At 31.3% G+C, this 15,316-nt stretch overlaps 1 protein-coding gene across 1 annotated transcript; it reads right to left on the minus strand.

Annotated features, from left to right (window-relative positions):
- Positions 1-1,964: 1,964 nt before the first annotated feature.
- Positions 1,965-10,275, minus strand: LOC141671932 (arabinosyltransferase XEG113). Its single transcript, XM_074478382.1, has 13 exons — positions 9,914-10,275; positions 7,947-8,234; positions 7,635-7,840; positions 6,741-6,846; positions 5,481-5,737; positions 5,169-5,304; positions 4,454-4,548; positions 4,282-4,335; positions 3,987-4,100; positions 3,712-3,810; positions 3,497-3,616; positions 2,489-2,575; positions 1,965-2,377 (listed from the first exon to the last, which is right to left on the minus strand). Exons 1-13 carry the CDS (start codon positions 10,077-10,079, stop codon positions 2,210-2,212), a joined length of 1,896 nt encoding a protein of 631 aa, XP_074334483.1. The 5' UTR covers positions 10,080-10,275; the 3' UTR covers positions 1,965-2,209.
- Between the last annotated feature and the right edge of the window lie 5,041 nt (positions 10,276-15,316).

The following is a 15,316-nucleotide window of genomic DNA, read 5'->3' on the forward strand; positions in this document are numbered from 1 at the left end:
GTTAAATGGTCCAAAATGTTACTTTTGAAAATAATGACCCAATATGTTATTTCATAACGGTACTTTGTCTTACGTTTTGTATTTTTAATGCAAAACGGTACATAGTGTTCCGTTTTGGTACTTTAATTTTCTTTTTTAATTTTTTTTAAAATGTGGAAAACAGTGGTTGAATAGCGTTTTGGTTCAAAATGGTACATCATATAGCGTTTTGTACCAAAACGTTACTTTATCTACCGTTTTGCGTATAAAAAAAAATTCAAAATGTCAAAACGTTACATGAAGTTCCGTTTTAGGTGTTTTGTATAAAAGACACACGATGTATCGTTTTGAAATCACATTTAGGGTCATTTTTAATCCCTAATTAATATTTAGGGCCACCACCCGAAAAATAGATGCAAGTATACTATTTTATCAAATTAGAATGAATAAAGCTCGTGAATCAAACAGTTCATGAACAGGTGCATATGCTCTTAGCATCAAATAATCCAGCTATTACCTCTATTTTAGCAACAACAAATTGACCGAAATTATCACGAAGCACCATTCCAAAACCTATGAACCTTTGTTCTTCAAAAGTGGATACATCAACATTACATTTACGCTGTACTTCAGAGATTTTTTAGGAGAGAAGAGAAGAGAAGAGATGGGAGGAGAAGAGAAAAGAAGAGAAATAGTCGAAGAAAATAAATCAGTTGTGTGCTACCGAGTTTTTTTAAAAAGGAGAGAAAGTGGTCATGAAAAAGAAGATAATGTGAGAGTATCTTTCCAAATCTTCCCATTTTTGGGAAGAAAGTTTTGGGGGAAAATTATAGGTAATTTTCTCTCCTGATCACTTCTCTTCTCTCGCCAAAAAATTCGGGAGCACGCCTCGGAAGGAAAATTTTAAAATTTTCTTTTCTCTTCTCTTCTCTTCTCTCCATTTTCAAACTCGGGAGCACAGCGTTAAGAAGCTTACAGGCGACAGAACACCAACTTCGAATTCTCGTAATAATAACGGAATTAGCTCTAAATATTATCCCACGCTTTGCAATTTTTTTTATATTGCAGCTAACCCGCAACCGCGCGTACCGGGTAAACCCTAAGAACTTACGCAATAGCCTGCAAAACACGTGAACCAAGATAAATCATATTTAAGCGACCTCTAACTCATCATAAATTCGCCTCCAAAATTAAGGAGGATCAGATGAACTATTCTTATTTTGTGTTTCTTTTATGACTTGAACCCTAACACTCTGCGAAGAAATTGTGAACTTGCACAATTTGAGATTTAAACAATTATGAAACCGAAATTATATCTTCATAAATTGCAAAACCATATTACATTCAGAAACAAACATGTACTCGAATTAAATTGTCGAAAACATTGGACATATTTTCGATCTTTAAGAACTGTATTAAAGTAATGAACAGGGAGCTAGTTTCCGGATTAATCGAGGATTAATCGTCGAGAGAACAATGACATCAATCGAGTACTTATAAGAAAAAAAGGCAATATTTCAATATATAAATAAATTTAATAGAATATTAAAGTAGAACACTCACTTTTTTTAAATAATTAATCACACACGACTCGTGACCTCCCGCAAGGGAACACGAGCGCAACCACTGCGCCAACGCAAGGGGGACACGAGCGCAACCACTGCGCCAACGCAAGGGGGACACAAGCGCAACCACTGCGTGTTGGCGCAGAACAAGTTGTGTTGGCGCAGAACACGGACTTGATTGAGTACTAAAAGAAAGATTCTATCAATGTTTCAATATGACAAAAAATGTAAACTTTCGCAAGAAAACTTTCGCACAGACTGGAGATGGAAACTTTCAATATTTCCAATCTAACAATGAAGTTGTATAGGCACTTATACTAGTGTTCCATTTCCATGGTGAGGTCAAATATGCAAAGACGAGGAAAAGCTTGGCAATATACATGACTTTACTCAACTAAAGAACAGATCTGATAACAAAGGTTTGTAACAACAAATCAAAATTTTTATAAATGATGTTATGCAAGTCCGACCAAATTAGCGAAATGTTTCTTGTCTAAAAATATATATCCATAACTACTCAAAAAGTAGAAATACAGCTTCTACAAGGATTGTTACGGGCCTTCTGTTTACACACTGTGAGTTGGGTTGTATAATCTCTTCGTGTCTTCTCAACGGCTTCGAGAGATGCGTTAAATAACCTCATAGTCGACATATATATACAGGTTTCACGTCGGTGGATGATCATCTTCAGGAGTTTGAGGTGGCAAAGGTTTCCAACCAGGCTTCTCGTCCCAGTACATGTCATAGTATATGTGACCAGGTGTGTGGTTACTCACGCAACACCATATGCCCACATACCTCTTCACACGGGCTCTAAATCTTTCCTCCCTTGTCTAATTAGGACGTAGTAATGTGCAGGATTAGTATATCACTGTATGGGCTAAATATTTCATATTTGGAAATTTGCTAAGGAAATATAAACAAATAGTGAATATATATCTTGCCTTGTCAGAGAAACCGAGAAAGGCATCCTGCATGGATGAGAATTGGATGACCTTGATATCCTTGTACAAGGAGAAAACGGTTTCGAACTGTGGAGAACAACTTATAAACTCAAAAGGGGATCTGGGTACTGAAGTAATTAAACAATTTAATCAACAATGATATGCATGTCATCAGTTGTTGAGCTCTAACAAGATGACCACAAAAAATGTGCTGTGTGGCCCAAAGCAATGAGCATCCTTTAAATATTATTCAGAGACTAGTTGAAGGCTACGAGCACATTTGGCATTGCTTTCCCAGCTTTTTCAGTCCAAAGCAGTTTTTTTGTAAAAACCATTTCATTTCCATACGAGTTAGGAAATGCAGTCAGGAAAAGCTACAGTTTTTCTCCTTAGTGAAAGCAGCTTTCATAGCATATAAATATATACATGCAACCTATATATTTTTCTAGGTAAATTTAGCAATAATATTCAATTTAGTTAAGAAAAACCTATAAGTTTATTATATTTTTTTGACTTAATTATAAATTTAGCAAACACTAAATAGCTTTTCCAGACAATACTTCTCCCCACGTCACTTTCCCGCACAACACTTTCCCCCACAACAATTTGGAGACAGCAATGATAAACTCGCCCTCTAGAAGTTAAAGTCACATTTTAGATGAAATTATTATAACTTTTTCAGCTGTTCCACATGGAGGAGACATAATTGTGATATTCTCTATATCATTTATTGCCCTTGCAGTGGGTGACGCGATTTTTCTAAATTAGCATTTTCTTGTGTTTTTTCAGAAGATAAAACTCATTTAATGTTAATAATATATATATATATATATATATTTCTAAAGAATTATTACCTCTGGCAGCCTGGGTAAAGACACGGACTATCAAATTAAAAGAATCTGATGTATGCAATAAATAATTTTAAAGAAAAAATGATTCCTAAAGCATCTCAAAAGTTCTCAATTATAGAAAAAAGATCATTTTAAGTAGCAGAGCAATCTGGAGTACCTTTTCTTCACTGCTTCTCTTAGGAAATTTTAGAACTCCCAGTGGACCTGTACTATTTGTTAATCCACAACCTTGTGAACCATCTTGACACAGTTGTACATCAAGCCACGACTCTTTCACCTATCATATTCATCAGCGTGAAGGAAGAAATCTTAATTATTGACCAAAAGCAAAAGGAGAAACACAATTGACATAATTGTTTCTGATTCTGATACCTGTGCAGGCATATATGGATTTTCAAAGATGGAATACTCCCTGAATTTGATCTGCGGTCCAAAATCTATCTCAGGCAAGTCACGCAACATGACATTGACCTGAAATTAGGTATACGTTAAATGAGGAAAAGCTGGATTTATATTTGACAAGGAAAGCAATAGGAGAAGGTTGAATTCTAAAGAGCTTGCTTATTTCAAGGTACTTTCTCTAGTTATCGTGAAAGCTAGCAACGCAAAGGTTGGTAGCAATCTCTGCTTTATAAAGGTAGCAGTACCTCGAATACATGGTCCAAAGGGCATATAAAAGGCTGCCTTGTCACGGATCCCTCCAAAACCCCAGGATGTGGAAACCATAACCTATCCAACCTGCACCACAGTGGAGGCATAACCTGAAATCACAAATAAAGGAAACGAGATCATATAAGAATATCAAATCCACTTTCACTAAACTTGTCAGGCCTTCTAGAATATTCTTTATTAGCTATGTAACAACTCATTTTCCCTGTATAGAGTCAGTAATCTCTGTCCCGCTTATGCAGATATAGCTCAGAAGTCAGAACGTATGCTTACCAGTGTACGGTTCAACAATGAAGCAACAGCAAGTGCCGTCCTTATCTGTTTCATCTGATAAAATTCATGTATATATTATGGGTCACAATAAATCGCTGTAAAAAAAGAAAAAAAAAGGATGAAAGCAAAGAAATTGTAGCATCACAGCAGGATGATGTTAGTAAACCCATACTTGATAGTTCATAAGCTCGAAGTGGGACTCAACATTATGCTCTCCGTCCAGTAATAAACTCTTTGGTAACGATGGCTTAAATGTTAAGAAACCTCCTGCATAAGATTGATGCAGTGAGATTTAAGCAGTGTCATTGATTGATTAGCCAATCTACTTAAGTTGCCTTTACACAAATGCTTGCAAGTGAGCATAAACTTTTAAACTCTTGTTAAAGAAGAGAAACAACCCAATTTAAGTTGGGAACACTGCCTAGAGGATCAGAATGTGCTCTAAAGTGATGGTAGGTCATTATTCAGATCCATCACAACTGAAAACAGACTTCATGGGCAGTTTAGCACAACACTTGCTCACTAGAAAGCACGGATACTTCTCCAAGGTTGTAAATCTTCCTGGAAAGTTCTTAATATTACTTTAAGATTCTTAATCCTAGTATAAATTATAATTCAACTCGATCATGCAAAACAATATACATCCGAGAATATTCTTAAGCTTGGTATCAATTATGATAATCTACTACTTAATCATGCAAAACAATAACACTTTATCATTACAATCGTGCAAATGTTAAGCTTGAAGCATTTATTGGTCTATATGTCAAAATGTTGGTTGCTTTCAAATCTTTATTTATTTCTCGTTATGTATTATTAAAATTTGGAATTAATGTGTAATAGAAATACCTATATATATGCGTAATCAAAGTTCAAGGATAAACTACCTGGGGGGTCATAGTATTCAGGTGGATCGTAGAAAGCCATTGCTTCTCGTATTCGATGACGTTTTCCTTCGGTTCCTGCATACTGAAATGTAGTATGTACAGCATATGGTTCCAATCTGAATTGTTGATACATGGCCTGTCAATGCAAACAAGTTTTGATAATTGATTCATGTACAACTACAAGTTTTATACAAGCTACGTACTTGATAGCACTAATTGTCAGCATTAGCAGCAGTAAGAAAAAAAACAACTAATGCTTTAATGTGCTCATTTTTTGTAAGAGACAAATCAAAAAATTCCTGTAATAATTACCTGAACAAAGTAAGTGTGCCCACTGCAGAAAATGCTTGCTGGCAGAATTCCCAGCTTAAGGCTTCCATCATATGCATATACAAGTCCACTTTCTCCATCAACAGATGGTCCCAATTGCCTGCGTACGATATCATTAAAACCATTTTGATCCCATATCTTCTCATCAGCCAAAAGCATTTCTTTCCACTCTTTCGCCAATTTTTTAGCAGAATCTGTTGGCCGCCAGTGAAAAATTCCTATGTTGTAGGCAGCACCGACTATTCAAGGGGTGAATCAAAGTTTAAATTAGGATACATCTCTTCTAGCTTTGTCGCTAAAAACCTTATGTGGTTCTACTTAATTTTAAAAAATGATCATTTTTGAAAAATCTCAAATATAAAAATTATAGTTGGTTCCAACAAGGTCATAAGGTACTGCAACAACTTTAAAAAATACACAAGTATATACAGGACTCTGAGTTCACAGTGCATGTAATTTTTCCTATGTTTCATATAAATGTTCTGTAACAACTTTGAAACTCTTTTAAACATCAGATTTTTTTTTGTATCTTACACACCATCTGAAATGAAACCTAGTCCTTCTGATAGGGAATAACATAATACACTGTATACTTTCTTCTATAAGGAATATATGCAAGCACTTTAAAAGTGAGAAGTAAAATAATTATGTTAAAGATTGTGCAAGGCCAGGCAGGATAGCAGTTTTTTTTACCAAAATTCCTAAGTATGCATTGTACAGCTATTTGCTGTTTGACAAAACACTTGCAAACGAGGAACCAATATCTCATAAATATAGGGGCAGCCTTTTATAATGTGAAATAGATATAAGTGGTTGGAGAATCCGGTTTTTGTAATACGATTTAAAATGATATTATCATGTGCAATTATTTCATTGCAGTACAGATATTCTATTCTTTGGATGGATTGGCACACCAAAGTACATCTAATAAAATTTGTATATCTACAAGGCATAGGATAGATACCCACAAAAATCTGGTTGAAATACTAGGGTGATGCGACACTAATTACAATGAATGCATAAAACTTCCTATCAAGTTACGGTGCTTGTTGCTAAAAAGCTCAATATACCTATATTGGATACAAAACTTAATTGTGATACCATTTATGCATTATACTTGAGCGTAATTTTTACAGAACTGCACATCATGCATACAGATACAGTTGCTTTAGTAATATGCACTATATGTAGAGTATGTAAGCTATCACACCTGCAGAAAACAGAGATTATCAAATATTGTACCTTGTTGCCAGATGTCCAAGCTGTCATCAACAACTGTTGGCACAACTTGATCAGATGAAGTCAAGATGTCGGCTTCAGGGTAACGTGCAAGATAGGGAAGCGGATTCTGTAAAAACACATACAGTTTGATAAAAGAAAGAAAGAGATACTTCATACTTATTGATTTGAAAGAAGAAGAGATGAGTACTAATACTAAGCAAGCCCGTCTCATCAACAAAGATCGATTTGTAAATATGAAAAATTAAAGAAAAAAGCTAAATGATAATAAACCTTTTAAGGTAAATAATGAGAAGAGTCATAACGAAGGATAGGAGGAAGATGAAAGGTTCACAATCAAGTAGAAGAATAATCATAAAGATTTTCTAGCTCTAGATTTTTGACGCATATGAAACAGAAACTACAGTTGACAAACAAATTCATATAGAAATTGACAAGGTAGCAAAACAAGTATTTGGCTTGCAGTCTTTTATTTTGTCTAATTTTCTTTGTAAGAAGTGTGTCGGCACATATTTTGTAACCACAGAAGGATAAATAGAGAATCAACCAATTAAATATAACAAAGCCCAAGAGTTAAATACATATATGATCCAGATAAGGTCTCCTCCCAACACTTTAAGGTTGTAAGAGAGTTGGCCACTTGGCATGGTGTTGGAGAGACAAGAGTTAGAACCGTCCACCACAGTACTTAAATTTATTTGTTATTTAACACCACTCAGAAAATTAGATAAAAACAAATAAATTCGGTATTATTAATATATTGACTAGTAACGGTTTACTAGTTCTAGGCTTGTTAACAACAAAAAAATGCAGAGTTAAGCACTTCATTTGTAATCATTGGAAAAATTGCTTTATATGTGGAAGTGTAATCCTTGATAAATAGCATGAAGGAGGCACCTTGAGCCAAACCATGTCTGTATCACACATCAGTAGTTCATATCCATATGGTAGGATGGCATCTATCAAAATAACTTTTTCTCTTCCCATTTTGTGAAATGCTTGTGAGCCCCATCCAACGTCTATTGTGCTCATGTGGCTACCCATATCAAAAACTGGTACACCTTTCCAATACAAGGCCTCTAGTAGTTTTACGTCCATTGCCCCTATAAAACAATTCAATCCAAATATCGTATAACCATTACATGGAAAGAATCAGTCTTTCTAAAATGCAAAGGGTATTATAATTCTGACACAAAACAAAATACTTACCAACAAGAATATTGTCAACATGTAAATCAGTTAAATGTTTAACCCAGGTCAGAATAAAATCCATAAAGGCATAGTTACCGAAGGTCACTACTATTACATTATCTTTCACCCTTTCCTGTACGAGCTCTTTTGTAAGTCTAAAGTTCTCCAGTGGTGGCATCTTGGAACCAGGAGGGGGCAACTCCATAAAAGGTCTTGACATGTTTTTTAAAGGTTGAGCCTTAGGTTCTGCGTAACCTACATTTGTTCGGTATGATGCATTGATATTATGATCCAAGGGAGGAGAACCTGCAAATAGCAATCCAATATACAAATGAGAGCGAAGATGCGGAAAATATAAAAGAAGAGTCTGCACAAAGAGAGTAAGAGCAAGAAAAACTATTGGTTTTTGTAGTATTAAAATAGAACTACACTTTGGCAAGTAGTATCTATTTGGAAGCAAGTGTTGACAATGGCGAAAATCTCTTACAGCTAAAAAAACTAAGGAATAACCAGAGTCAATTGATTCAGCTTTAAGCTCTAGTCATCCTAACATCCTCATTTCAAGAATATGACTAAAAAACGCAAAATACAAAATGCTCAATCCAACATCAGTAACACAGAGCTCACTCTCCAACGTAAAACAACACTTAAAATATAGTAGTTAAATCTTTCTGCTTTTACGATAGCAAAACAATAACAATACATCCAAATATACCCTGAAAATAAACACCTCAATATCATCTTTAAAAAAATCGGTAGTGCTAACACTACATTATACCAAACAAGCACACTCAATCTTAACAAAAAAAGAATAACCATGATCACACACAACATGAGATTATATACACGGTTAAAGCTAAATCGTTTGAAGTCCAGACGCAGCATGGTACTCTTTCTACCATAATTAATTTGATTTACAAGTCTACTAGGATCAATTGTCAACACCTGCACTTAAACCTCGATAAATCATTTATCTAGGTCAAAAATGCACTAACCATATTATACTGGGACTGAAAAAATTATTCATTTGATGAGGTGATTTGTTATCTAAGTTTCATTTAACAGGGAAGGACTGTATTACACATACAAAATTAAAATAATCTTTAATGTCAGCGGTTTTTGCTTAGTCTTTTACCATACTAATTAGCAACCAAAAGTTGACTAGATATGGTTAGTCAGTACAAGAAGTTCTCTTCAATTTTAATGATAAGCGGTGTTGGCAATGGTGGAAATCTCTTACAGCGAAATGTACTAAGGAATAATCAGAGGTCTAATTAATTGACCTTTGAATTCTAGTTATCCGAACATCCTCATTTCAACAATACAATAAAAAACGAATCCATCAAAAAAAAAAAAAACAAAAAAAAAAAACGAAGAATAGAAAAGGCTAAATCCAATATCATCAACGCGAAACAACATTAAAAATATAGTAACTAAATGTCCCACCCGTATTTCACAACGTAACCCCAAAAAAATAACGAAATGTCTAAATAACCCCGAACATTAACACCTCAACATCATCTCTAAAAAATTCCACAGTGCTTACACTACATTACACCGAAAGAATAACCTCAATGTTAGCCACCACTACATTGTCTACATTTGCATATCACCCTGCATTTCCTTTGTAAACTATTCAATCAAACATTTACCTTAACAAATAACAACAACAACAAAATAGCATGATCACACACAACAATGGATTGATTACACACACACAAAATTAATTCAATTTACAAGTCTACTAGGAGCTACTGTCAACACCTACACTTAAACATCAATAAATACATAAAACTCGAGACCGGAAAATTTTATTCATATACCAAGATTATTCATTTATCGAGCTAAAAAATGCACTATCCCTATTCCGCAGGGACAAAAAATCATTCATTTGACGAGATTATTCATTTATCGAATCTTCATTGATGCACACACATACATACATGTAAAGACACACAATAAGCAAGCAGGAAGAGGAAACATACCAGAAGCAGGAGGAGAGAACTGCCAAATAGTTGTGGAATCAGGTGAATAAATAGCAGAAAAAACATAAAAAGAAGACACTATAATGCCAATAATAACAGTCCCATAGATGGTTAAAAACAATGGCTTTGAATTTGCAACTTCTTGAAATGGATTATTCCAAGCCATTATTTCAAGAATCTTGAAAATCCCACAAAAATTAGATTGTGGGTGTTTCAAAGATCCTAACTTTTTGCCATAATCATCATCAAAATGTGATCTTTTGAACTGGGTTGTCAAGATTTTTGTGTAATTTGTGAAATTTGAGATGGGGTTTTAGTGTTTGGTGTGATTAGTGGAAAAAGTCAATTCTAGGCTGTGAAGCTTGGGAATATGGATCTGTCAATAAATCAAAAAATAATTTAAAATGGTTATTTTTTAATTAAATTTTGAGAATAAATTATTGTCAAATTACCAACTTTTTTGGCTTTTTTTGTAGTTTTATTGTACTAATTTTATTTTGGAAAAATAATGATGTTTTGTAGTCATGTTAATGGTATCTTCTTGAGTCTTAGACTTTTTTTGATAGGATATGGTCCAAATTAATGGTTTATCTTTTTATCGTGATTTTAAGTTTGTTTATTGTTGAATAGTTAAAAAACATACTTAATTATAAGATTTATAAGTTTAGTTATTCAAAAAATGGAATGAAATTATTGGCTAAACCGCTTGCATTTTTTAAAAAAAAGTAAAACTATTTTAACAAAATGAAAATGATTAATGAAAATTAACGAATAAATGAAATTCCCCAGTTTCAATTTTATTTATGCAAATTTAACTGAATGTGATAATAATTTTAACATTTAAGTATTTTGCTTTTTTAACCACAGTCGTTCCTCTCTCCGCAGTAGCAATGCTAAAGCAATAGTTATATATACTTATATTATATATGAAATAATGGCATTATGGATTTCCGGGTTCGAATCCCGGCTGCGGAATTGTTTTTTTTATTTATTCTCCTCTCATTTTGTTTCATATACAAAATGAGCTTTAATTTAAACATTATTCTTTTCAATTTAAAAGACACGGATAGCGTTGATAAAAAAATTCGAAAAATTCATTATTCGTCCAAAAAATCTGCATTCGTTTCTGAAATAAAGCGGATATAATCCGTATTCGAATCCAACGATTGCGGACACAGATACGGGTGCGGATACAGATACGGTTATAGGCATATTCGTATCCGATAATATCTGAATCCGAATAAATATATTTATATTTAAATAATTTAAATAATTTTAAAATATATTATATTAAATTTATAGTGTGTTTATGTGTGTATATACACACACACACATATATATATATATATATTACATATTATGATTATACAAATTTTATAGATATATAAAAAAAACTCATTTAATTTCAACAATTTAAAGATAACGATTATATTGAAAAGATAAATAAATTATTTTTTTGAAAAAATAAAATATGATTAAATCACTTTATCTCTTAGTTTAATTTTTAAAAATGAATATTTAATTTTACTATATTTTTTCAATTTTTTTAAATTTTAATATAAAATAAAAAATTCTAATTGAAAATCGGATTCAGATTCATATATTATCCGTATTCGAATTGTATCTGTCAGATCCAGATTCAGATATTATTCTTTAAATATTTCTAGATTCGGATACGGATTTTCAGATTCCAGATATAGGCAAATATGTATATGAATTATCCGTTTGACAGCCGTAGACACGAGCTTAAATACAAGTAACGTGGCTCACATCTATCTATCTATACTTCTATACTATCTATATTATACTATATTATAATATACGAAAAATTAAAAGTTTAGTGGGTACGGTACTTTCTTAAATTACTTAATTACCTCTATTTAATAATTTTAATATTTTTCTTAGTTGTCCTTATATTTATATTTATTTAATTACCCTTATATTTTAAATTCTACGTATTCTAATTCTAATTTATATTATTGTAATCAATTTATTAATTGAAGTTAATTAAGATGAAAAGCATACCGAGTAATCAAGACACTCATTAACGCACAATTCTCTCACCCCAATATTATAATAGTCGGAATATTAAAATTTTGGTCGGTATAAAAATTTCGTGCAACAATATACTATATAAAATTTGGTCGATATAAAAATATCGGGCAATAAAATAAAATATATTATTCGCACGAGCTAAAGTAATTATACTATTTAACCAAGCGAAAATAAAAATAAAACTAAAATATTATTCGTTGTTCGGTATAATGATCTCGCGATTAGACAAAATAATATATAATATTCATATTGAGTAATACAAAATTATACATTAATCATGATGAAATAATATATATAATATTCATCTTAAGTAATACAAAATTATATTATTAATACCGACCAAATAAGATTCAAAGAAAATCAAATATAATTAGTGGGATTTTATCGTAGTAGAAAAATGGGTTTCGGGCTTGAATAAAATATATACAATTAATCCGACTAAGAAATTGTACAATTGAATTGGCCTGTTACAAAATTAAAATCGAAATATAAATCATTGATCGATGTAATGACGTTAGATTAAACCAAAATAATATATAATATTTATTCGAGCTAAACTAATATAATATTTAATCAACCTAAAATAAAATTAAAAGTAATCAATTCATAAAGACACTATGCATCACACAAGTTCTAAAGTAGTACTATATTATAATAGACGTCGTGTGTATTTATTTTTTTGTACACACTAATTTTACCAAATTACCCTTACTTAAATTTTTACAAAAAAAAATTATCTCATACCACATACCGTATCTCAAACACAAGCAGACACAATAATAATTTCTATTCATCGTGAGCACGGTTGAATAGTTCAAATTGTTAAAAATTTATTATCTCGCGTCTTGGATACGATTTTTGCTTATCTCGAACAAATACTCATTTGATAACGCTATCGGCATATTTGTCAAAAAAAAAATTCTCATTCATCGTCAAACTCTCCATATTGCCACACGTGAGTAAAACTCCTCAAACGTCTAATTTTCTTATTAAGTTATTTTATTCAATTACATATATTCCAATTTATTATTTTTATTTACTCATATTTTAATTTAGTTACACTGATATATAATATTATATTATAATAAAAGTAACATTGAAAATTTGTTACAGTATCCTCTTTTTTGTAATTATTTAGTTTAATTATTTAATTACCTTTTTTTTTGTTCTTATTTAATCATCCATATTTTTTATGTACCACTTTATTAAATCCAAATTAAAAATAAATCGTTGGTCAACTCGGTACAATAAATCAACTGGAATAAAATAAAAATAAACCTCTACAGTAGTTTTACTTTCTTACCCTTATATTTTACTTTATTTAATTACTATTACTTATTTAAAACATATCTACAACGGGCGTAACTATTTTACAAATCTATCTATATTATATAATATATACTAAAAATTAAAAATTTTGTTTATAAGGTAATTTGTTAATTTACTTAATTACCAATATATTTTAATTCTTCTAATCTAAGTCATATTATTTAAATAAAATTTATTAATTAAAGTCAATTAATAAAAAAAGACCCGGTAATCAAGTCACTTCTAAACACACAACTCTCTCACCCACGCTCACTACTACTTTTCATTAATCTAAAAGAATATCTCATCTATAATTTATATTATATTATAATTGGCGAAACATTAAAAATTTGGTTGATATGAAGATCTCGGGCAACTCATCAATCTAAAAAAATATATCATCTATAATAGCTGAAACATTAAAATTTTGGCTAACAAAAGATCTCGGGCAACAAAATAATATATATTATTCGACCAGGCTAGAAAAATTATACTATTGAACCGGGTTAAAATAGTTGGTCGGTTTAACGGTGTGGCGATATAGCAAAATAATACACTCTACCCATCTCGGTTTAAACAAAATTATACTATTAATTCTGGAAAAATAGAATAAAAAATAAAAAAGATATAATTAGTGGAATTTTGTCAGAATATTATAATGGGTCTCGGGATGAATAAAATAATAAATATAATTAATTCGGCTAAGAAAAATATATTATTAAATCGTTCAACTAAAAAATTGAAATCAAAATATAAGTCATTGGTCAATATAATAATATCGGGATAAAACAAAATAACAAGGTTAAATAATACAATAATTAGTCAAGATTAAATAAAATTATAAAAATATAAATAGTAGCACCGTGCATCGCACGGGTTCTAAACTAATAAATATATTATGTACGCATAATACAAATTAGCCTCTAAATAATTTGTAACTAAAGCACCTAAATTTAATTTAATTTGAATATTTTTCTTGTTTTTTTGTTTCAAATAAGAAAAATCTTTTTATATTATATATATAATAATTATAATATGTGGTATATGAATTTTAAAACACGTACACAAATTCAAAGCATCGTAAGAATCAATTTTTTTATTATATATATATGGTTTAGAAAAAATGTACTACAATTTTAATTTTACAAAAATAAATATTTAAACTTATAGGTTATAATTTATCAAACATTTCACAAACTTATAAATAAAATTATTCAAAAACAAAAATAATATATAAGTAATAATTCACATATTACTCATATAATATTTTTTAACTTTAAGTACTAAATTGCTTTTTCTTAAAAATCTCAACACACAAACCCTAATTATTAGATTCTTATGTTTGTATGATTTAGAATGGCCATAAAACATGATTTTTTAAATTTTCTCATCTAAATATTTTGTGTATATGATTTGTAGACTTTTGCTATTGTATTGAAGAAGTTTTTTTTATTCCATTAAATTCACAACCATATTTATCATCGAATATGCACTATATTCAATGACCATACCGGCGACCCAATCAAATCTTACATTTTAATTAAAAAAATTTTGACAAAAAAGTAGTTTTAGTACTACGAAACATCACACAACATAGTCTCCAACAACATGCTTGAAGGAGACATTAACACGTTTTAACATAAAAGCCAACAAGGAAACGAGCTGTCAAGTGGGCTACTTTGTTCGTTCGTCTTTTAATAAAAATAACGAAAAATCATGATCTAGAGTCCAACACTTTACGTCATTATTTCAAGATGTTGCCAACTTTCAGACGATTGTAACAACACAAACTGAAAGAAGAGAGCCTGACTCCAATTCCACCGGTTGGTATGTCATTGTCTGGAGCCAATGCAGCCCTCTGTATAGCTATAGCTTCAGCTTCAAAAACCGAACTAGCCATCTTTAAGCAGATTGATTTTCCTGCAATAAACTGACCAGCCCGATTGTGGAGAACCATTCTTACACGGAAAGTGGTTGCACCATTTTTGACAGCTGCATTCTTACGTTGCTTAGCTTCTTTCTAGTCAATAAAAGCTTTAC

Source organism: Apium graveolens, chromosome 7, assembly GCF_009905375.1.
Source record: "Apium graveolens cultivar Ventura chromosome 7, ASM990537v1, whole genome shotgun sequence".
Classification (NCBI taxonomy): domain Eukaryota; kingdom Viridiplantae; phylum Streptophyta; class Magnoliopsida; order Apiales; family Apiaceae; genus Apium; species Apium graveolens.